Source organism: Vipera berus (genome assembly GCF_964194415.1).
Source record: "Vipera berus genome assembly, chromosome: Z".
NCBI lineage: Eukaryota > Metazoa > Chordata > Lepidosauria > Squamata > Viperidae > Vipera > Vipera berus.
This window is the reverse complement of record NC_138205.1, coordinates 56744961-56769018: the sequence shown is the minus strand read 5'-3', so window position 1 is coordinate 56769018 and position 24058 is coordinate 56744961. Positions and strand designations below refer to the sequence as shown.

Here is a 24058-nt window from a genome sequence, read left to right as displayed (position 1 = left end):
GTCAATGAAGCAGAAGTAGATGTTTTTCTGGAACTCTCTAGCTTTCGCCATGATTCAGCGTATGTTGGCAATTTGATCTCTAGTTCCTCTGCCTCTTCGAAATCCTGCCTGTACTTCTGGTAGTTCTCAATCCACATACTGCTGGAGTCTAGCTTGTAGGATTTTAAGCATAACTTTACTAGCATGAGAAATGAGTGCAATGGTGCGATAGTTTGAACATTCTTTGGCACTGCCTTTCTTTGGAATTGGAAAGTAAACTGATCTTTTCCAATCCTGTGGCCACTGCTGAGTTTTCCAAATTTGCTGGCAAATTGAGTGTAGCACTTTTACTGCATCGTCTTTTAAGATTTTGAATAGCTCAGCTGGAATACTGTCACCTCCACTAGCTTTGTTGTTGCTCACCTTTCCTAAGGCCCACTTCACTTCATATTCTAGGATGTCTAGCTCGAGGTCAGTGACCACCTTATCGTGCTTATCAGGGATGTTAAGCTCGTTCTTGTATAGTTGTTCTGTGTAATTTTGCCACCTCTTCTTAATCTCTTCTGCCTCTGTTAGGTCTCTGCCATTTTGGTCCTTTACCATGCCCATTTTTGCATGAAATGTTCCCTTCATCACTCCAATTTTCTTGAAAAGATGTCTGGTCCTCCCTATTCTATTGTTTTCTTCTATTTCTTTGCCCTGTTCGTTTAAGAAGGCATTCTTATCTCTTCTAGCTATTCTCTAGAACTCTGCATTCAATTGGGCATATCTTTCTTTTTCTCCCTTGCCTTTCGCTTCCCTCCTTTCCTCAGCTATTTGCAAAGCTTCCTCAGACAGCCATTTTGCTCTCTTTTTCTTTGGGATGGCTTTAGTTGCTACCTCTTGTACAATGTTGCAAACCTCTGTCCATAGTTCTTCAGGCACTCTGTCCATCAGATCTAATTCCTTAAATCTATTTGTCACCTCTACTGTGTATTTATTAGGCATATGATTTAGTTCATATCTGAGTGGCCTAGTGCTTTTCCATACTTTCTTCAGTTTAAACCTACATTTTGCAATAAGAATCTCATGGTCTGAGCCACACTAAGCTCCTGGTCTTGTTTTTACTGACTGTATAGAGCTTCTCCATCATTGGCTGCAGAGCACATAGTCAATCTGATTTCTGTGTTTACCGTCTGGTGATGTCCATGTGTAGAGCCGTCTCTTGGGTTGTTGAAAAAGAGTGTTTGCTATGACCATCGTATTCTCTTCACAAAATTCTGTCAGCCTGTGTCCTGCTTCATTAAGCCCAAACTTGCCTGTTATTCCAGTTATCTTTTGGCTTCCTACTTTAGCATTCCAATCCCCCATGATAAGGACATTGTTTTTTCATGTTAGTTCTATAAGGTGTTATAGGGCTTCATAGAACCGGTCAATTTCATCCTCTTCAGCACTGGTGGTTGGGGCACAGACTTGGACTACTATGATATTGAATAGTTTGCCTTGGATTCGAACTGAGATCATTCTGTCATTTTGGGGATTGTATCCCAGTATTGCTTTTCCTACTCTTTTATTGACTATGAAGGCTACTCCATTTCTTCTGAGGGATTCTTGCTCACAGTAGTATACCTGATGGTCATCTGAATTAAATTCACCCATTCCTGTCCATTTTTAGTTCTCTGATTCCTAAGATGTCGATGTTCAGTCTTGTCATCTCGTTTGACTATGTCCAGTTTTCCTTGATTCATAGATCTTACATTCCAGGTTCCTATGGAGACAAAATCTTTACAGCATCGGACTTTCCTTTCACCACCAGATATATCCACATCTAAGCGTTCTTTCGGCTTTGGCCCAGTTGCTTCATTCTTTCTGGCACTACTAGTACTAGCCCTCTGCTCTTTCCCAGTAGCATATTGGACGCCTTCCAACCTGAGGGGCTCATCTTCCAGTGTCATATCTTTTTGCCTTTTGGTACTGTCCATAGGGACACAGTGACTCAGTGGGTTAGGATGCTGAGCTTGTCGATCAGAAGGTCGGCAGTTTGGCGGGTCGAATCCCGAGTGCCGCATAACAGAGTGAGCACCTGTTACTCGTCCCAGGTTCTGCCAACCTAGCAGTTCGAAAGCACCTAAAAATGCAAGTAGAAAAATAGGGACCACTACGGTGGGAAGGTAACAGTGTTCCGTGCGCCTTTGGAGTCTAGTCACGCCGGCCACATGACCACGGAGACGTCCTCGGACAAGCGCTGGCTCTTCGGCTTTGAAATGGAGATGAGCACCAACCCCTAGAGTTGGAAGCAATTAGCACACATGTGCAGGGGAACCTTTACCTTTACTGTCCATAGGGTTTTCATGGCAAAGATTCTGGAGTGGGTTGCCGTTTCCTTCTCCAGTGGATCACATTTTGTCAGAACTCTCTGCTATGACCTGTCCGTCTTGGGTGGTCCTGCACAGCATAGCTCATAGCTTAATTGAATTACGCAAGCCCCTTTGCCACAACAAGGCAGTAATCCATGAAGGGGGAACCCTACACATCTCACCATTAAATTGCATTTTGCTGGAAAAGACTCCATGTTCAAATCTATCACGATACTTGTTTATCCTGAAGTTGTTTTCTGAGGTATAAGTATTCCCACACCACACGCACACACAACAATCAGCATCCATGCAGACTCCACAAAAACAGTGATTGTGTACTTCCAATGTCAGGAGTACCTGAGTCACTGCATTTTGAATCAACTGCAGTTTTCAAATACATTTTAAGTTCAGCACAGGTAGAGCAGTGGTAAGAATGAAAAGGATAGTGATAAGGGATAAGTGATTAAGTTACTGTTGCCAAATTGTAATGAAAATGAGATATAAAAATGAGCAGACAACTTAACAGTTTTTTCTAGCCTCCTCAATTAGGCCAGACAAACTGAAAATTGAAGAGTATCTGCACTTTACATTTCAGTGTTAAAAAATCTTTAATGCTATTTTAATTTTTCTTAAGGTTTCATAATTAGGGTTGATAAGAAGGTGAATAAAATCCCTTCTGAAGCATATATTGCATTCTAACCTCTATCAAATTAAGTTTAATTTCAGCAACCCTTTTAAATCCACTAACTTTCAGATCAAGAAACATGTTGAAATCAAATCAAACTGCACAAATCAATATAAGCAAGCCCTACAAGCAGGTTAATTAAAATATTTGAATATTTTTACAGAGTCATTGGAATTAAAGTCACCTGAGGTTTGTAATGGATGATCTTCATTACTTGATTCGTAACATGTAACTGAGATTACCATAGTAACTGCAGATGCTGCAATGGAAGTTACTTGACCAACAAGTTGTGCCTCTGAATTAATAAATAAATGAAAAGGAAACATATAATACATTTTAACTGAATTCTCCAGCTTTTTTCACAGTAAAATTATAATCCAAATAATTTAGAACATACCTATATGAACAATTTAATAGAAGAATGCAGGCAGTTCTTGACTTACAGCAGTTCACTTAGTGACTGTTCAAAGTTACAATAGCACTGAAAAAAGGACTTATCACCATTTTTCACACTTACAACCTTTGTAGCATCCCTATGATCATGTGATCAAAATTCAGATGCCTGGCAATTGGTTCATACTTATGATCATTGCTGTGTTCCAAGATCATCTGATTACCTTTAACGATCTTTTGACAAGCAAAGTCAATGAGGAAACCAGATTCACTTAACAACCATGTTATTAAATTATCAATTGCAATGATTCACTTAACAACTGTGGCAAGAAAGGTAGTAAAATGGAGCAAAACTCACATAACGAATTTTGCCCTCAATTGTGGTTGTAAGTCAAGGACTACCTGTACGTCAAAAAACTTGAAATAGGTTCTAAAAGTCATATACTAAATCCAACTTAGTAAAATGAAGTGATCTCTCCTTTTTGAATGAATGGCAATATCAGTAACCTTTCCCCCACCATATTGACAAAAAACATCAAAAGTCTTGCTGGCATGTATTACCTATTACTTGTGTTCAAACAAAACTATATTTCTCCCATAGTAATGCCCTGGCTGATTTGCCAGTCTCTCCAGTTAAATATTATCTACTGGACCTTTAGTGTGCCTTCTAAACAATAATGCCTACACTCTGGAATTAGATTTCCTCTGAGATCTGGACAGCTCCCATTTCTGATGTTTCAAGGGGCTTTGAAGCCCTGGCTCTTCACCCAACCTTTTGGCAAAGATTAATGAAGGCCCTTTTGCTCTTTGCGGGAGTTCAGTAGTACCTTGGTACTCATTATTAATTGTCCCAAGAAATGCAACAAGTACTAAAAATGATGAGTATCAAACAAAGCCCATAAGCCTTTGTTTTAATCAGGAAGGACTTCCTGTCTGTCCCTTTTCTTATGTCAGTGACCTTCCCTGCAGGGTTGACTTCCTGTCCACCCTCTGCAGCCATCCCCCGCTTCTTTTTGCAGTGACCTTCCTGGCTTGGCCAACTTCCTATCCATTCTCCATGGCCATCCCTCTCTTCCTATCACAATGAGTCAAGTACCAAACAAACAAGAAGTAGCAGGAAAACATTTTTGCATCAAAATGCATTGTGTGCGAAATCCAACAAGTTTTGAAGCAGCTGGATACCAAGGTACAACTGTATTTGTTTTATTCCCCATTAGTTATTATCACTTCTCCCATTTTCATTGTTTATTTTTGTCTCTGTTGTATTTTTTCTAGTTTTTAATTTTTTATCTTTATCTTAATTTTAGAATCTTTGTGAGTCTTTAAATAGGTTCACTAAAGAAAATAATTATTTTCCATTCTTTTAAAAAGTAATTACTTTTTACCTGGAGGCTCTTTTCCATTTGATTGCTCATGTAGCAAACCTACAGTCATTAAGACAATTATAAGCACAACAATTGGAATTCTCCAAGATCCTGCTGCAGAAGCTGGAAAAAAACATGTATCATTTAATACATCCATATTTTTCTCAGGTAGATATTGTCAAAGATGATGATAATAATACTGTTATCCAAGATATATAATAGAAATAATAGGCTGTTAACATGATAAAACATTTTCCTATGCTTTGGATTAATTTTGAATTGTTGTAAAATACGTTATGTTCAAAATTAATCCAAAATGTAGGAAAATGCTATTTTTAACTTTCTGTTTACAGCCAGTTTAGTATAGTGGCTAAGGCATCAAGCTTAAAACTGGAAGTTGGTGAGTCTTATAGGCAAAAAGCCTGATGAATAACCTTGAATCAGTCACTTTCTCTCAGCCCTAGAGAAACAATATTAATCAATATTAAACCACTTCTGAAAAACCTTGCCAAGAAAACTGCAGAAATTTGTCCAGGAAGGTGCTAGGAGTCAAAAACCTGACTAGATGGCAAAAACATAAAACAAAGCAAAGCAAAGCAAAACCCTTGCTATTTAATATGATGCAGTCCAAGGGTGTCAAACTGCCAGCCTGTGGGCCGAAGGCATTACACAGAAGCTGCGCCCACCCCATTGCCGGCAATGGTAAAACAGTGCTGATGAGTTTGACATGTCTGATGTAGTCCATATAGTTTTCAGTGGAAGTCAAGAGTACAAAACAAACTAAAAAGTTCTGGTAAATTAAAAAAAAGAACAATATATAATGGAAAAAGGCAATTATCAATTTGGGTAAACTGCTGCCAAATTTTATGGTTTAAGTTGACAGGAAACAAATATAGATACAGTCATGGCCGAAATTGTTGGCACCCCAGAAATTTTTCCAGAAAATCAAGTATTTCTCACAGAAAAGTATTGCAGGAACACATGTTTTGCTATACACAGGTTTATTCCCTTTGTGTGTATTGGAACACAACAAAAAAAAGAGGAAAAAAAGCAAATTGGACATAATGTCAAACAAAACTCCAAAAATGGGCCGGACAAAATTATTGGCACCCTTAACTTAATATTTGGTTGCACACCCTTTGGAAAAAATAACTGAAATCAGTTGCTTCCTATAACCATCAATAAGCTTCTTACACCTCTCACCCGGAATTTTGGACCACTCTTCCTTTGCAAACTACTCCAGGTCTCTCTTATTGGAAGGGCGCCTTTTCCCAACAGCAATTTTAAGATCTCTCCACAGGTGTTCAATGGGATTCAGATCTGGACTCATTGCTGGCCACTTCAGAACTCTCCAGCGCTTTCTTGCCATCCATTTCTGGGTGCTTTTTGACGTATGTTTGGGGTCATTGTCCTGCTGGAAGACCCAAGATCTCGGACGCAAACCCAGCTTTCTGACACTGGGCTCTACAGTGCGACCCAAAATCCTTTGGTAATCCTCAGATTTCATGATGCCTTGCACACATTCAAGGCACCCAGTGCCAGAGGCAGCAAAACAACCCCAAAACATCATTGAACCTCCACCATATTTCACTGTAGGCACTGTGTTCTTTTCTTTGTAGGCCTCATTTTGTTTTCGGTAAACAGTAGAATGATGTGCTTTACCAAAAAGCTCTATCTTGGTCTCATCTGTCCACAAGACGTTTTCCCAGAAGGATTTTGGCTTACTCAAGTACATTTTGGCAAACTATAATCTTGCTTTTTTATGTCTCTGTGTCAGCAGTGGGGTCCTCCTGGGTCTCCTGCCATAGTGTTTCATTTCATTTAAATGTCGACGGATAGTTTGCGCTGACACTGATGCTCCCTGAGCCTGCAGGACAGCTTGCATTCCTTTGGAACTTGTTTGGGGCTGCTTATCCACCATCCAGACTATCCTGCGTTGCAACCTTTCATCAATTTTTCTCTTCTGTCCACGACCAGGGAGATTCGCTACAGTGCCATGGGTTGCAAACTTCTTGATAATGTTGCGCACTGTGGACAAAGGCAAATCTAGATCTCTGGAGATGGACTTGTAACCTTGAGATTGTTGATATTTGTCCACAATTTTGGTTCTCAAGTCCTCAGACAGTTCTCTTCTCTTTCTGTTGCCCATGCTTAGTGTGGCACACACAGACACACAATGCAAAGACTAAGTGAACTTCTCTCCTTTTTATCTGCTTTCAGGTGTGATTTTTATATTGGCCACACCTGTTACTTGCCCCAGGTGAGATTAAAGGAGCATCACATACTTGAAACAATCTTGTTTACCCACAATTTTGAAAGGGTGCCAATAATTTTGTCCGGCCCATTTTTGGAGTTTTGTTTGACATTATGTCCAATTTGCTTTTTTTCCTCCCTTTTTTTGTTGTGTTCCAATACACACAAAGAGAATAAACCTGTCTATAGCAAAACATGTGTTCCTTCAATACTTTTCTGTGAGAAATACTTGATTTTCTGGAAAAATTTCTGGGGTGCCAACAATTTCGGCCATGACTGTATCTATAAGTGAAGATGGGTAAAATATATTCCCTCAAGTCCCATTTGTTCCGCTTCTAAAATTCCCAAAGTAATCAGGCTAAATTTTCATTCTGGTGAATTTTATGGAGCAAAAATTGGTATTCTGGGTTTTTTTAAGAATTAAGGTACTAATTTTACAGAAGTATCAACTCCTTAAAAATGCAAAATTAGGACCTAGTATTTCAGTCTTACTCTCTCCATAGACAGCAAATCCATCTAACTCCCAAGCAGTGTACTAAGTTAAAGTTTAGCCATGAAACTGAAAAAGGTTATCCATAAATTTACAAGGGTCTATATTTATATACAGGGACGCGGTGGCTCAGTGAGTTAGGACGCTGAGCTTGTCGATCAGAAGGTCAGCAGTTTGGCGGGTTGAATCCCGAGTGCCGCGTAGCAGAGTGAGCGCCTGTTACTCGTCCCAGCTTCTGCCAACCTAGCAGTTTCAAAGCACATAAAAATGCAAGTAGAAAAATAGGGACCACTACGGTGGGAAGGTAACAGCGTTCCGTGCGCCTTTGGCATCTATTCATGCCGGCCACATGACCACAGAGACGTCCTCGGATAAGCGCTGGCACTTCGGCTTTGAAACGGAGATGAGCACCGGCCCCTAGAGTTGGAAACGACTAGCATGCATGTGCGGGGGAACCTTTACCTTTTATATTTATGTACAAGAAAAAATATAGTAATATTAATATTACAATAGACCATTATTTGAATAACCATTTATATATAATGCTGAGTCATGAATTAGTTTACAAAACACAATGTTTAAGGTGACACATAATGCTAGATCTAAAGTAATGATGTATGAATTCATATATTAAACTTTATATTTCAGAGGAATGAGGACACTTAGATTTTAGAAATTACAAATATTCAATCAATTCTTATCTCCCTTTCATGTCAAAAACATATTGAAACATCCTAGACAATAATCATCTACTATGACTAACATCCAGCTAACTTTCCTATCTTAACTACTGTCAGGACCCACCTCAATCCACATCTTAGGAAATAAGAACTCTTGGATGCAAGTTTAGTCCAAAAGGAAAATGTTTACTAGGATGGAATCGATTGTGGCAATACAAGACGGAATCTAACAAAGTTACATTTCAATCCTATATAAAGCATTCCCATTTCAGCCCCCTCCCCTCATCCATTTGGTCAGGCTCCCATCATTTACTTAGGTGTCAGCCCCTTCCGTGGGAAAGGGAACTCTCCTTGTTTTTATTGTTATTGCTTCTTCCTTTTTCAGTTGTAAATGAAGATGCAATCCAGATCCCCCTCTCCACCTCCCTCCCCCAGTTCAAACGTTTCCCTGTTGTTTGAAGATCACCTTAAGTAACTATCCTCTCCCCCCCCCCTTCGGAGAGATGGCAGAATCCCCAGAATAAGCACATTGTTCTACCTATACATTTATGAAATGTGATATAAATGGATTCTGACATTCGGCTCTCCTTTCAGAAAAAAAGATGAGTCCATCTGTGGGGAAAAGAAAACATATAAATGTTAGCCTGGTTTGTTTGGATATTCTGTATGAAACCTCTTAAGCAACTTAGGTGCTTTAACATGGAGTTTGTTAACCCACTCATTTTCTGAGGAGGGGAGGTGTTTCCATGCCACTAAATATTGTATCGTTCCATGGTGTTTTCTGGAATCTAAGATTTCTTTCACTTCAAAATGTTGTTCTCCATCCACCATGATGGGGGGTGGTGGTGGTGGGATTTTTGCTCGTAGTGGTGATTGTTGTTCTCTCCTTAATAGACTGCAGTGAAAGGTTGGGTGTATTCGTCTAAGATTTTTGGGTAGTTCTAATTCAACTGTCCCCTTCATGGATTACTGCCTTGTCGTGGCGAAGGGGCTTGCGTAATTCAATGAAGCTATGAGCTATGCCGTGCAGGGCCACCCAAGACGGACAGGTCATAGCTGAGAGTTCTGACAAAACGTGATCCACTGGAGAAGGAAATGGCAACCCACTCCAGTATCTTTGCCATGAAAACCCTATGGACAGTACCAAAAGGCAAAACGATATGACGCTGGAAGATGAGCCCCTCAGGTCGGAAGGCGTCCAATATGCTACTGGGAAAGAGCAGAGGGCTAGTACTAGTAGCGCCAGAAAGAATGAAGCGACTGGGCCAAAGCCGAAAGGACGCTCAGCTGTGGATATGTCTGGTGGTGAAAGGAAAGTCCGATGCTGTAAAGATTTTTTCTCCATAGGAACCTGGAATGTAAGATCCATGAATCAAGGAAAGCTGGACGTGGTCAAACAAGAGATGACAAGACTGAACATCGACATCTTAGGTATCAGCGAACTAAAATGGACAGGAATGGGTGAATTTAATTCAGATGACCATCAGGTATACTACTGCGGGCAAGAATCCCTCAGAAGAAATGGAGTAGCCTTCATAGTCAATAAAAGAGTAGGAAAAGCAATACTGGGATACAATCCTCAAAATGACAGAATGATCTCAGTTCGAATCCAAGGCAAACCATTCAATATCACAGTAGTCCAGGTCTATGCCCCAACCACCAGTGCTGAAGAGGATGAAATTGACCGGTTCTATGAAGCCCTACAGCACCTTATAGAAGTAACACCAAAAAATGATGTCCTTATCATCATGGGGGATTGGAATGCTAAAGTAGGAAGCCAAAAGATAACTGGAATAACAGGCAAGTTTGGCCTTGGGAGTACAAAATGAAGCAGGGCACAGGCTGATAGAATTTTGTCAAGAGAATACGATGGTCATAGCAAACACTCTTTTCCAACAACCCAAGAGACGGCTCTACACATGGACATCACCAGACGGTCAACACAGAAATCAGATTGACTATATGCTCTGCAGCCAAAGATGGAGAAGCTCTATACAGTCGGTAAAAACAGGACCAGGAGCTGACTGTGGCTCAGACCATGAGCTTCTCCTTGCAAAGTTTAGGCTTAAACTGAAGAAAGTAGGGAAAAGCACTAGGCCACTCAGGTATGAATTAAATCATATCCCTGTTGAATATACAGTAGAGGTGACAAATAGATTTAAGGAATTAGATCTGATAGACAGAGTGCCTGAAGAACTATGGACAGAGGTTCGCGACATTGTACAACAGGTAGCAACCAAAACCATCCCAAAGAAAAAGAAATGCAAGAAAGCAAAATGGCTGTCTGAGGAAGCTTTGCAAATAGCTGAGGAAAGGAGGGAAGCGAAAGGCAAGGGAGAAAAACATAGATATGCCCAATTGAATGCAGAATTCCAGAGAATAGCTAGAAGAGATAAGAATGCCTTCTTAAATGAACAGTGCAAAGAAATAGAAGAAAACAATAGAATAGGGAGGACCAGAGATCTTTTCAAGAAAATTGGAGAGATGAAGGGAACGTTTCATGCAAAAATGGGCATGATAAAGGACCAAAATGGCAGGGACCTAACAGAGGCAGAAGAGATTAAGAAGAGGTGGCAAAATTACACAGAAGAACTATACAAGAATGAGCTTAACGTCCCAGATAATCACAATGAGGTGGTCACTGACCTCGAGCCAGACATCCTAGAATGTGAGGTGAAGTGGGCCTTAGAAAAGCTGAGCAACAACAAAGCTAGTGGAGGTGACAGTATTCCAGCTGAGCTATTCAAAATCTTAAAAGACAGTGAAGTAAAAGTGCTACACTCAATTTGCCAGCAAATTTGGAAAACTCAACAGTGGCCACAGGATTGGAAATCAGTTTACATTCCAATTCCAAAGAAAGGCAGTGCCAAAGAATGTTCAAACTATCGCACCATTGCACTCATTTCTCATGCTAGTAAAGTCATGCTTAAAATCCTACAAGCTAGACTTCAGCAGTATGTGGATCGAGAACTACCAGAAGTACAGGCAGGATTTCGAAGAGGCAGAGGAACTAGAGATCAAATTGCCAACATACGCTGGATCATGGAGAAAGCTAGGGAGTTCCAGAAAAACATCTACTTCTGCTTCATTGACTATGCTAAAGCCTTTGATTGTGTGGATCATAACAAACTGTGGCAAGTTCTTAAAGAGATGGGAGTACCAGACCATCTTATTTGTCACTTGAGAAACCTATATGCGGGTCAAGAAGCAACAGTGAGAACTGGACACGGAACCACTGATTGGTTCAAAATTGGGAAAGGAGTCCGGCAAGGCTGTATACTGTCGCCCTGCCTATTTAACTTATATGCAGAGCACATCATGAGAAAGGCAGGGCTAGATGAATCAAAAGTTGGAATTAAGATTGCCGGAAGAAATATCAACAACCTAAGATACGCAGATGATACCACTCTAATGGCAGAAAGTGAAGAAGAACTAAAGAGCCTCTTGTTGCGGGTGAAGAAGGAGAGTGCAAAACTTGGGTTGAAACTTAACATTAAGAAAACCAAGATCATGGCACTTGGCCCTCTCAATTCTTGGCAAATAGATGGGGAAGAAATGGAGGTAGTGACAGATTTTGTTTTCCTGGGCTCCAAGATCACTGCAGATGGGGACTGTAGCCAAGAAATTAAAAGACGCTTGCTCCTGGGGAGGAAAGCCATGGCAAATCTAGACAGCACACTAAAAAGCAGAGACATCACCCTGTCAACAAAAGTGTGTATAGTCAAGGCTATGGTCTTCCCAGTTGCAATGTATGGCTGTGAAAGTTGGACCATAAGAAAGGCTGAGCGCCAAAGAATTGAGGCCTTTGAACTATGGTGCTGGAGAAGACTCCTGCGAGTCCCTTGGACTGCAAGGCGATCAAACCGGTCAGTCCTAGAGGAGATCAACCCTGACTGCTCTTTAGAAGGCCAGATCCTGAAGCTAAAACTCAAATACTTTGGCCACCTAATGAGAAGGAAGGACTCACTGGAGAAGAGCCTAATGCTGGGAAAGATCGAGGGCAATAGAAGAAGGGGACGACAGAGAATGAGGTGGCTGGATGGAGTCACTGAAGCAGTAGGTGTGAGCTTAAATGGACTCCAGAAGATGGTAGAAGACAGGAAGGCCTGGAGGAATGTTGTCCATAGGGTCGCGATGGGTCGGACACGACTTCGCAGCTAACAACAACAACAACAACAACAATTCAACTGTTACTGGGTTTATGATTCTTTTAATTGGAAAGGGTCCAATATATTTTGGTCCTAGTTTTTTACAGGGTTGGAGTGATTTCAGGTATTTTGTGGATAAATATACCATCTCTCCTACCCTAAATGGTGTGGGATCGGTTCTTTTTTTGTCTGCCTGTGTCTTGTATGCTTTTCTGGCATCTTCCAACGCTTTCCTAACGATTGGCCATGTATTTTGTAATTGAGCAATCCATTCCTTCAGATCAGGGATGACCGGTTCTTTTGGGGTTAGTTCTGGTATTGGGTTGAAACTCTGGCCTGTAGCTACTTGAAAAGGGGTGTAACCTGTGCTTGAGTGGACTGCATTATTATATGCTACTTCTGTGAAAGGCAGTAGGTCCGTCCAGTCGGACTGCTGAAAATTAATATAGCATCTCAGATATTGTTCAAGTATATTATTAAGTTTTTCAGAAGCTCCGTCTGTCTGAGGATGGTGACTAGATGACAGTCCTTGGGTGGTTCATTCCTAAAAGGAATAAAAATTCTTTCCAAAATGCCGACATAAATTGCACCCCTCTGTCAGATATGATGCGTTGTGGTACCCCGTGCAATCTGTAAATATGCTGTACAAAAAGTTTTGCTAATGCTTTTGCGGTCGGGATTTTTTGGCAAGGTATGAAATGTACTTGCTTAGAGAACAGATCTGTGACAGTCCAGACTACGGTGTTTCCATTACTTTCTGGCAGTTCTACGATGAAATCCATGGCTATTTCTTTCCATGGGGCTGAGGGGTTTGCCACCGGTTGTAACAGACCTGGCGGTTTCCCTTGCAGTCTTTTGGCCATTGCACAAATTTGACAGCTACCCACATAGCTTTCTATGTCCTTTTTCATAGATGGCCACCAAAATTGCCTTTTAGTTAAGTGTAAGGTTTTTACAAAGCCAAAGTGTCCTGCTGATTTTGTATCATTTATTTATTTATTTATTTATTTATTTGATTTATATACCACCCTTCTCCTGGAGGACTCAGGGCGGTGTACAGGGCAATAAAATAAGAATACATTAGATAAATAATTTTAAAACCCAAATCCATCAGGCCAGGCCGGCTTGTTCGAATAGATAAGTTTTTAGATCACGCCGGAAGGAGCGAAGGTCGGGGGCCATCCGGAGTTCAGCTGGTAAGCGGTTCCAAAGGATTGGTGCACCCACCGAGAATGCTCTCCCCCTGGGGGTCACCAGCCGACATTCTCTGACCGGTGGTACCCTGAGGAGGCCCTCTCTGTGGGAACGTACAGGACGGAGGGACGTTGACGCCGGCAGTAGGTGCTCCTGTAGGTAATCCGGACCCACGCCATGTAGGGCTTTGTATGTCATCACCAGCACCTTGAATTTCACTCGGAAGGCAACTGGAAGCCAGTGCAGCTCACGGAGCAGAGGTGTAATATGGGAGTATCGGGAGACCCCCAAAAGAACTCGTGCAGCTGCACTCTGTACCAGCTGAAGCTTCCGAGTGATTCTCAAGGGCAGCCCCATGTAAAGAACGTTGTAGTAGTCTAGACGAGAGGTCACAAGTGCATGGGTGACTGTACGTAAGGCATCCAGGTCCAGATAGGGTCGCAACTGGCGCACCAGACGAACCTGGGCGAAGGCCCCTCTAGTCACAGCTCCTATATGATCTTCTAAGGAGAGCTGTGAATCTAAGAGGACACCCAGATTGCGAGCCTTATCTACGGGGGGTAATAACTCGCCCCCATTATTAAGAGATGGAATAATCTGAATTTCCTGACATGCCAGTATGTACAGCCATTCAGTCTTGTCTGGGTTGAGTTGAAGCCTGTTCCTCCCCATCCATTCCCGGACCACTTCCAGGCAATGGGACATCACGTCAAGGGCATCACTGGTGTGGTTTGGGGTCGAGATGAAAAGCTGGGTGTCATCAGCATACTGATGATATCCCACTCCAAAACCACGGATGATCTCACCTAGCGGCTTCATATAGATGTTAAACAGGAGAGGTGAGAGGACCGACCCCTGAGGAACTCCATAAATGAGAGGCCTCGGGGTCGATCTCTGCCCACCCGCCAGCACCCACTGTGAACGTTCCAGAAGGTAGGAGGAGAACCACTGAAGAACAGTGCCTCCCACTCCCAATCTCCTGAGACGCCGCAGTAAGATACCATGGTCGATGGTATCAAAAGCCGCAGACAGGTCTAATAGGACCAAAACAGAGGAATAACCCGTCCCGAGCTCACCAGAGATCATTCATCAGAGCAACCAATGCCGTCTCCGTGCTGTGTCTGGGCCTGAAACCCGATTGGTACGGGTCTAGATAATCAGTATCTTCAAGGAACAGAGGAAGCTGATGCGCCACTACGCTCTCAACAACCTTCGCAAGAAAGCGAAGGTTGGAGACCGGGCAAAAGTTGTTTAAAACAGCTGGGTCCAGGGAAGGCTTTTTGAGGAGGGGTCTCACCACCGCTTCTTTCAAGACTGCGGGGAAACTGCCCTCTTTCAATGAAGCTGTTATCACTGCATGGATCCAGCCTCGTGTCCCATCCCGAGCCGCATAAACCAGCCAGGAGGGGCACGGGTCCAATAAGGATGTAGTGGAGCTCAGCTTCCTCATGATCTTGTCTACCTTGTCCAGAGTCACAGGATCGAACTCTTCCCAGATAACATCAACAAGACTGTCCATGTTCTCATCGTCAGATTCTGCCCAGTCGGAATCCAGACTGGTCCGGATCCGAGCGATTTTGTCCAGCAGATGTTGGCTAAATTCCTCGGCACGACCCTGTAAGGGATCCTCCTTCACCTCTAGATTAAGGAGGGAGCGGGTCACCCTAAACAGGGCGGTCGGGCGATTATCTGCGGACGCGATAAGGGTAGCAAAGTAATTAGACCTTGCCCTCCTCAGCGCCGCGAGATAAGACCTCGTAAAGGACCTTAGTCGCGATCGGTCGGATTCGGATCGGCTGGATCATGGCACAGTTGCATGAAATTGATTCTCTGTGTGGCAGGTATATATAGCTTCTCCCCCACCCATGGCAGTCTATCTTTAATTGTGCACACATGTTTATTTTTCTGGAACCATTCATCACTTTCCAAAGATTTCCTGAATTCTATTCCAGTTTGGCTATCTACCTTCGGCTTCATTTTTTCTTGTGCCCTGGTGGTGACTGGTGCTGCCAGTTGTTGTTCCGGTACAAGTGGTTTAAAGTCAGTAACTCTTGTGCTGTTATATTGCGGCATGCGGGATAACGCATCTGCCAGGAAGTTCTTTCCCCCCGGTAAGTGTTTGAGAGTGAAATTGAATCGGTGAAAATGTTGGGACCAGCGGGCTTGCTTAGGAGTGAGCTTCCTGGGCGTTTTTAGTGCTTCCAAATTCTTGTGGTCTGTCCAGGCCTGGAAAGGTATTTTATTTCCTTCTAAAAATTGGCGCCATGTTAGTAATGCCCACCTCAACGAGAATGCCTCTTTTTCCCATATTGGCCAGCATTGTTCTGTTTCTGTGAGTTTTCTGGATGTGTATGCGCATGGTTGCAACATCCCCCCATCATTTTCTTGTAATAGTATGGCTGCTACCGCTACATCACTCGCATCTGCCTGTATTACAAAAGGTTTGTCGGGATCTGGGTGTTTTAGGACAGATTCAGCAGAAAAAAGTCTCTTTAGCCTCTCAAATGCTGCTTGACATTCCATTGACAATTTTAGAGGCTGGCTGGGTTTCACGGGTGACCCCCCCTTCGTTTTCAACAAATTTGTGAGGGGCATAGCTATTTGGCCAAATGCGGGGATGAATTGGCGGTAGAAATTTGCAAACCCCAGGAAACTTTGCAATTGCTTCCGTGTGCGGGGGGGTGCCCACTCTAGTACTGCCCTGACCTTCTCAGGGTCCATTTCGATGCCCTCTGGATATGCGATATCCCAGGACGTCAATTTTTTCCTGGTGGAATTCATACTTCGATAATTTAGCATATAAATGGGCAGCTCGCAACTTCTTCAGGACTGCTCTGACTAGTTTGATATGTTCCTCTTTGGTTTCTGTGAAGATAAGGATGTCATCGAGGTAAACCAGGACCCCCTTATATAGGTGCTCTCTCAGCACGTCATTAATTAATTAATTGCATAAAGACTGCGGGGGCCCCTTGCAGTCCGAATGGCAATACTTTGAATTGATAGCACCCCATTGGGCAGTTGAATGCAGTCTTCCATTCGTCTCCTTCTTTAATCCTAATACGGTAGTATGCTTCCCTCAGGTCTAGTTTGGTAAAAATCTTTCCTTTCGATAGGTGGGATAGCATATCCTTCATTAGGGGAAGGGGGTATAGATTACATTCACTAATTGTATTCAGATTTCGGTAATCCACGTACAAGCGGAAAGAACCATCTTTCTTCTCCCTGAACAGAACCGGGGCGGCCACTTTGGGTTTGGCAGGCTCAATAAATCCTCTTTCTAAGTTTTTCTTTATGAATCTTTCCATTTCTGACATTTCCCTTGGGCTCATGGCATACATCCTGGGTTTTGGGAGTTTTGCCCCAGGTTTGAATTCTATAGCACAGTCAGTGGGACGGTGGGGGGGAAGCTCATCTGCCCGTTCCTCACTGAAAACCTCAGCAAGGTCCCTGTATCCCTCCGGTATCTCTGGTAACTTCTTCTCTTCCCCCACTGCTGCTGCCTCCTCCCTCCAGGTTGGGGGGTGCTTTTGGAGTCTAAGTTCTTCTGCCCCCCCTTTGGGAAATTGAGTTCTGACCTCCAGTTTATCCCGGGGTTCCATTTCTTCAGCCATTCCAGTCCTAGAATCATTGGGCATTCCATGCCTGGGGCCACTATAAACGTTATGTCCTCCTCATGGGGCCCCAGTGATAGGTGGATTGGTAAAGTGGCTAGGGTGGCTGGTCCCCCCCCCGCTATTGTCCCATCTAATTGACTAAAAGAGATTGGTTGTTTTAGCCTCCTCAGTGGGATGCTCAATCTCTCCACCAGCGTTGGGCTGATAAGGCAGCGGATGCACCCAGAGTCTATCAGAGCTTTTATTTTGGCTGCTTCAGGCATAGGGGAAGCTAATATAATCACTGTCTTAAGTATGGGTGGAAGGGGTCCACTTACCAATGGTTCTCCCTCTGAGCTGTCTTCCGAGTTGTCCACCGTCCCTGCGGTGCAGGCCGGAGTCCAATCCCAGTTCCTGGCAGGAATTGTGGACTCTACAGCCTCTGTCCCCCTCATGGAAGATTCTTTTGTGTTGCCTTGGGGCTTCCCCGGCTTCTTGGAGGATGATGCCTCTGGTTTTCGTGGGGGGGATTTTGAATGACATTCTGCAGCACGGTGGCCCTCTCTCCCGCAGTTGAAACAACCCGTTGATTTTTTTGTTGTGGCTGGTGGTTTTTCCCCCTCGCGTGTTTGCTCGGGTGGCAAGCGGCCCCATGGTTTTCCTCTGCGGTGTCTGTTCAGTAGGTCTATTTCCACTTCCTCCGCCAGGATGTACCAGTCGTCAAGATGGTAGGGGTCTCCTCGAGGCAGGCAAGAGTCATACAGGTCGTAGTTTAGACCATCTTTGAAATGGCTGAGGAGGATGTCTTCTGGCCAGTTCAGCTTGCTGGCAATGGCTCGGAATTCTTGGGTATAATCAGCCACTTCTCGCCTGCCCTGCCTCACGGTTTTGATTCTCTCCTGGGCCTTACGGTCAGCCAAAGGATCCTCAAACCGCCGCCTCAAAGATGACATGAATCGGTTGAAGTCATCGAGTTCTGGGGCATTGGAGTCGTGCAAGTTCACCACCCAGTCTGCAGCCGATCCGTCCAGGGCGGATTGCACAATTCGGATGAGTGTTTTGTCACTAGGGATATCCCGGCCGTACTCTTCCATGTAGCTGAGGACTTGGGTTAGGAAGAATCCCAGTCGTGATGGCTCCCCCTTGAATTTGACTTCCAGGGGCGGGAGTCTTTGGCTGGAGCGTTGTCTGCGCCATGGCCGGTATCGCTCCTCATCCTGGTCCCCGTCTGTGCTTCTGGGGGGGGGGGGTGCTGCTGAGGCAGCAATTCCTGTTCCATTGGACGGCCCCAGGGTTTCAGGTGCTGGATCCCCTCCGTTACCTTTCCAGTTGCGTCCCCAGGCGCTGCCTAGCTTGCGATTTTCAGCTCTCTCCTCCCTTAGTGAGCTCAGGGTTGCTTTCATCAGATCAATGGCCTTTTCCAGGATCCGCTCCTCCTCACTGGCGTGCAGGGAACTCTCCATCTCTTGCCTCCATTCCGGTTGGTGGTTACTCCGCCTCAGGGTCACTTCTCCCGAAGCCTTTTCCCACTCACTTTTCCTTCCAACGCCCATCGACCACTGGGGTTTTCGGTCGTACTGCTCCACCGCTTCTTTCCCGGGGAAATATGCCGCTTCAGCTTCCCATCGTCTCTGGGATTCCATTTGGGGGGAAGACTCCCCCTCCATGGGGCTTCCCTCGTCTCTTGCTTTGTCGCCAGACATTGTATTTGTTGCAAAGTCCCCCGGTAAGGTTTTCCCTTCCAGGTTGACTCTTATAGCAGATTCCGTCTACTGTCAGGACCCACCTCAATCCACATCTTAGGAAATAAGAACTCTTGGATGCAAGTTTAGTCCAAAAGGAAAATGTTTGCTAGGATGGAATCGATTGTGGCAATACAAGACGGAATCTAACAGTTACATTTCAATCCTATATAAAGCATTCCCATTTCAGCCCCCTCCCCTCATCCATTTGGTCAGGCTCCCATCATTTGCTTAGGTGTCAGGCCCTTCCATGGGAAAGGGAACTCTCCTTGTTTTTATTGTTATTGCTTCTTCCTTTTTCAGTTGTAAATGAAGATACGATCCAGATCCCCCTCTCCACCTCCCTCCCCCAGTTCAAACGTTTCCTTGTTGTTTGAAGATCGCCTTAAGTAACCATCCTCTCCCCCGCCTTCGGAGAGATGGCAGAATCCCCAGAATAAGCACAATGTTCTACCTATACATTTATGAAATGTGATATAAATGGATTCTGACTAGTTTCTAAAAACTACGTAAACAACTCATATTATGTAACATGTATTCACTCACCCAAATGAAGTACCAGAACGATCCAGAGAGGAACTGAGACTGCTCTCAAGTAACGCTCCGTGTTTTGGTTCCATCTGAATAACACAGTCAACAGATAGCCTGCTATCAAGGTCCATATCTGAATATTAAAAAAGGAGGTGGAATTTGACAATGTTCAGTATAAATCTCTAACAAACTATTACATTAAGTTCAGTCTATCAGGACTGTGCACTAAAAACTCATAAGCTGAATTCAGTCAGCATATTCCTAGGCATTATATAACTGTTTCATCTTCTTCACTTGAAAAGAAAATGTTTTTCCATTTTAAATGACAGTTAAATAATTTTCTATGATCATAGTCTTGCTTTTGCAGTTTCTCAAATAGATGTTCAGTATTTAATATTTATAAAATCATAGAAATTGAAAGAGGTGGAAGGAAGAAGTGCTTTTTTTGTAAAAGAAAAAGGTGCCGGAACTCACACGTCATACAAACCACCTTGCCTACCCTACAAGGTTCCATCCAAAAAAGGTGCCGGAACTCCGTTCTGAGCATTCTATGAGAAAAAAAGCCCTGGAAGGAAGAATTGGTAAAAGCTAACAGTGGAGATGTACAATCACAGAATCATAGGCTGGAAGGGATCTTCTAGTTCAACCCTTTGCCCAGGGTAGGAGAACTTATTCCATCACGGACAAATGGTTGTCCCTTTTCTTGAAACCCTCCAGTAATGGTGTACCCACAACTTCCGTAGGCAAACTGTTCCATTGATTAATTGTTCTCATTGTCAGGAAATTTCTCCTTAGTTCCAGGTTACCTCTTCTACTGATAAGCTTCCATCTGTTGCTTTTTATCCTGCCCTCCGGTGCTTTCGGAGGATAAACTGACCCTCTCTTCCCTATGACAGCACTTCAGGTATTGGAAGAAACTTATTTAAAAGAAAGAAATCTGGAACACTAAAATTAAAACAGTGAACAACACGAACAACAACCATTTTAAAAGGCAATAAATTTCTTATTAATTTATTAAATTTATTTGCTGCCCATCTGGTGGTTCAGGTGACTCTGAGTGGCTTACATCAAGATAAAACCCACAAACATTCAACAATTTTAAAAGTAAAAACAGAGTAAGATGACAATAATGAAAACAAACTAAGAAACAAAGTATGAAAGGGAAAGGTGGGATGCCTCCTCTATTAGTATATCAACCATTTCCACTCAACAACAACTCCTTCGGGACCCCATGCCAGCTGGCGTAATCAGGTTTTAAGGACTTTCCTGAAGCTGAAAGATAGGGAGCAGATCTTGCCTCCTGTGACAAGATATTCCAAAGGGCAGGAACCAAGGCAGAAAAGGCTCTCCTCCTGCTCCCACCAGCCAGAATACCTTGGTTGATGGGACTTTTCTGCCAGCATGAATGGGAGAATCCCAATGGGGAAAGACAGTTCTGCAGATCACCTGGACCCCTACCATAAAAGGTAACAACCAAAATCTTGAATTGCATCCAGAAGTAGACTGGCAAACAGTGCAGCTCACGTAATGGTAGTGTTATATGTACCATCCTAGATGGCCTCCAAAACTGTTGTCACTGCTGTGTTGTGGACTAATTATAGCTTCTGAATACTCTTCAAGGGTAGCATCACGTAGAGCGTGTTGCAATAATCCAAGCAAGAAATGACCAGCGTGTGAGTGACTAAGTGCAGGGCCTCATGATCCATAAAAGGGCACTATTGGCATACCATGCAGTTATTCAAAAGCTGTCCTTGTTCTTTAACTTTTCTCAAGTTAAAATATTTATTTGTATTTATTTTTATTAAATGTAACTCCAACTCCAGAGGACTCTGGGTAGCTTATGTTTTAAAAATAAGAACAATAAAACAAAAAGGAAGTACCATGAACATCTGGAAGGAACAAATAAAACACCTCAAAAAACAAACTGGCAGGAGCTCAGCAATCACTCTAATCTGAAGCCTGAACAAAGCCAAATTTTTAAAGACTTTCAGAACATCAGCAGGGTGGGAATCATGCAGATTTCTGGAAGAATACCGTATTTTCTGGCATATAAGAAAGACGACCCCCCAACTTTTGAGATGATTTTCAAGATTTTTCGTCTTATACGTCGGAAAATCAGCGAGCCCGGGAAGGCACGCCCTCCCCTCTCACTGTGGAGGAAGCAGGGCAGGCTGGCGTCTGGCGGGAGCCGGCAGGGCAGTCCTGCGCACGCGCGCGCTCCCCAGCTGTTAAGGAGCACTCCTTAGCAGCCGGGGAGTGCGCGCGTGTGCAGGACTGTCCTGCCGGCTCCTGCCCGACGCTCTTCCCTCTTGAGGCAGCATCCCCGAGGACTCCTTAGGAGCCGGGGAGCGATGCTGCCTCAAGAGGGAAGAGCGTCTGGCGGGAGCCGGCAGGGCAGTCCTGCGCACGCGCGCACTCCCCAGCTGTTAACGAGCACTCCTTAGGACTAATTTATAATCTCTCATGTAAGAAAATGCTGGGGGGAAAAAAAGAGAATTCATAATATGGTTTGCCCTGAAAAGGGATTTTGATGGTTATCATGTGTGTTTGCAAAGGATTCACGGGTCGGGGAAAGGGAGGCATGTGGAGGAATGCTAATGACCAAACCCTCATATCAATGGTACAATGATTTTGTCGTATCAGTGGTACAATCATTTTGACGTCATCTTGGCTTGTTAAAGTTACCGGTGCGTGCAGCATGTAGGTGTATTCAAACACAGAGCCAGAGAGGTAAGAGTGTAGAAAGGCGAGGTGCCAATATGTGGAGAAAAGAAAGGATGTGACCTATTAAAAATGCCTAGCACTTACTTAAGTAACTACAAAGATTCAGCAAACGGAGTAAGCCCGGTGGAAGAAGAACTGCCGTGGCTGCCTCTTCAGAGGGAAGGAAGAACGCGCGCCTCGCCTCCCCTATCCCAACGCCGCCTGCTGCCACGGTCTAGGGTTGGGTTACCTATAGCCCACATGTACGTCGGGCGCTTTCTCCCCTTCCAATTTTTTTTTCACGACAAATGACACCCTCTTGCGGCGGGGGGGACGCACGTTGAGGGGTGGCAGCGGCAACGCCCGCAAGACAGCGCGAAAGAGACAAAGCCGCGCTAGAAAGGCGGGCGGCGCGCGGCAGCATCCGGAGCTTGCGCGAGGGGCATCTGGGAGGCCGGCATGCGAGCGCGGGAGAAATTCTGGCGCGGCGCGAAAGCAGGTGCTGCTCGCCCGCCTGCCTGTGCACTCACTCGCTGGCTGGCTCTCCCGCTCGCTCGCTCCCCGGCTCCTCGGGGATGCTGCCTCAAGAGGGAAGAGCGTCGAGCGGGAGCCGGCAGGACAGTCCTGCACACGCGCGCACTCCCCAGCTGCTAAGGAGTGCTCCTTAACAGCTGGGGAGCGCGCGCATGCGCAGGGCAGTCCTGCCGGCTCCCGCCCGATCGCTGATTTTTTTCCGGCATATAAGACGACTGGGCGTATAAGACGACCCCCCAACTTTTGAGGTGATTTTCATGGGTTAAAAAGTCGTCTTATACACCGGAAAATACGGTAGTATTCCAGAAGGCAGGGACTGCAATGGAAAAGGTATGTACTCTAGGTCCCAAGAGATTATATTGTTTAATCTCTGGAGTAATGTAAGACAACCTTTATTGTCATTTTTTTACTGTGGGCACACAGGCACACATTAAAAATAAATTTCTTTTGCCTACTCTCAAAAGTGTATACATACATAACACAAGGTTAATACTGTATGGAACAAATCTGTGACTGAATCTGGATGTTCTGTTTCGCATACCACGAAGCCTCCTCCCAGAAGGTTAACAAGGAAAACAGATCGTGAAGAGGATGTGTGGTGTCCCAGACAATACTGCAGACCCTGCTCAAGCAACACTTTTATGCTATGTCCTGGATAGAAGAGAGTGAACTGCCAATAATCTTTTCTGCCATCCTCACCACACCCTGCACCACCTTCCTATCTGAAGCAGTAATGCTTCCACACCAGACTTAATGTAATATGACAGGATGCTCTCAATCATCCTTCTAGAGAAAGTGGTCAGGACAGGGGAAGGAAGATGTACTTTTCTCATGCAATGCAGAAAATGCTGCTGTGCCTGCTTCACCAGTGTCTCGCTGTTGAGCGACCAAACCAGCCTACTCATTACCTGCACACCCAGAAATTTGATGCTGCTAACCATCTCCACAGGTGAATCATTAATACACAGAGGAGTGTGGCTGTGCCTGCCTTTTCTGAAATCGACAATGATCTCTTTAATTTTTCTAATGTTTAAAACTAGGCTGTTTTTATTACACCAGTTCATCAAACTCTCTACCTCCTTGCAGTAAGCACCCTCATCTTGAATAAGGCCCACTACTGTTGTATTGTCCCCATACTTCACAATATGGTTGGTGGCAAACCTTGCACAGCAGTCATGGGTCAACAGGGTGAACAACAGCAAACTTTGGATGCAGCCCTGAAGAGAACCTGTGCTGAAGAAAATGGTGTTAGAAATTAGTCCCAACTCACACATATTGGGACCTGTCAATAAGAAATCAAGAATCTAGTTGCACAAAAAAGTATTAAAATCTAAAAGGCCCAGTTTGTCTTTAGATGCTGAGGAATGATTATATTAAATGCCGAACTGAAGTCCACAAACAGCATTTGCACATATTTCTTTTCTGTACAGTGA

General features: G+C 44.0%; 1 protein-coding gene across 2 annotated transcripts in view; it reads right to left on the bottom strand.

The window, feature by feature from the left end:
• TMEM245 (transmembrane protein 245) overlaps positions 1-24058 on the bottom strand; it is a 139209-nt gene that overhangs the window by 111678 nt on the left and 3473 nt on the right. For both annotated transcript variants that reach the window (XM_081343489.1, XM_081343488.1), the window contains exons 2-4: positions 19404-19521; positions 4779-4880; positions 3185-3295 (exon numbers count right to left, since the gene is read on the bottom strand). In XM_081343489.1, coding sequence (XP_081199615.1) covers positions 3185-3295; positions 4779-4880; positions 19404-19521 — 331 coding nt within the window. The remainder of the gene's footprint in view (positions 1-3184; positions 3296-4778; positions 4881-19403; positions 19522-24058) is intronic.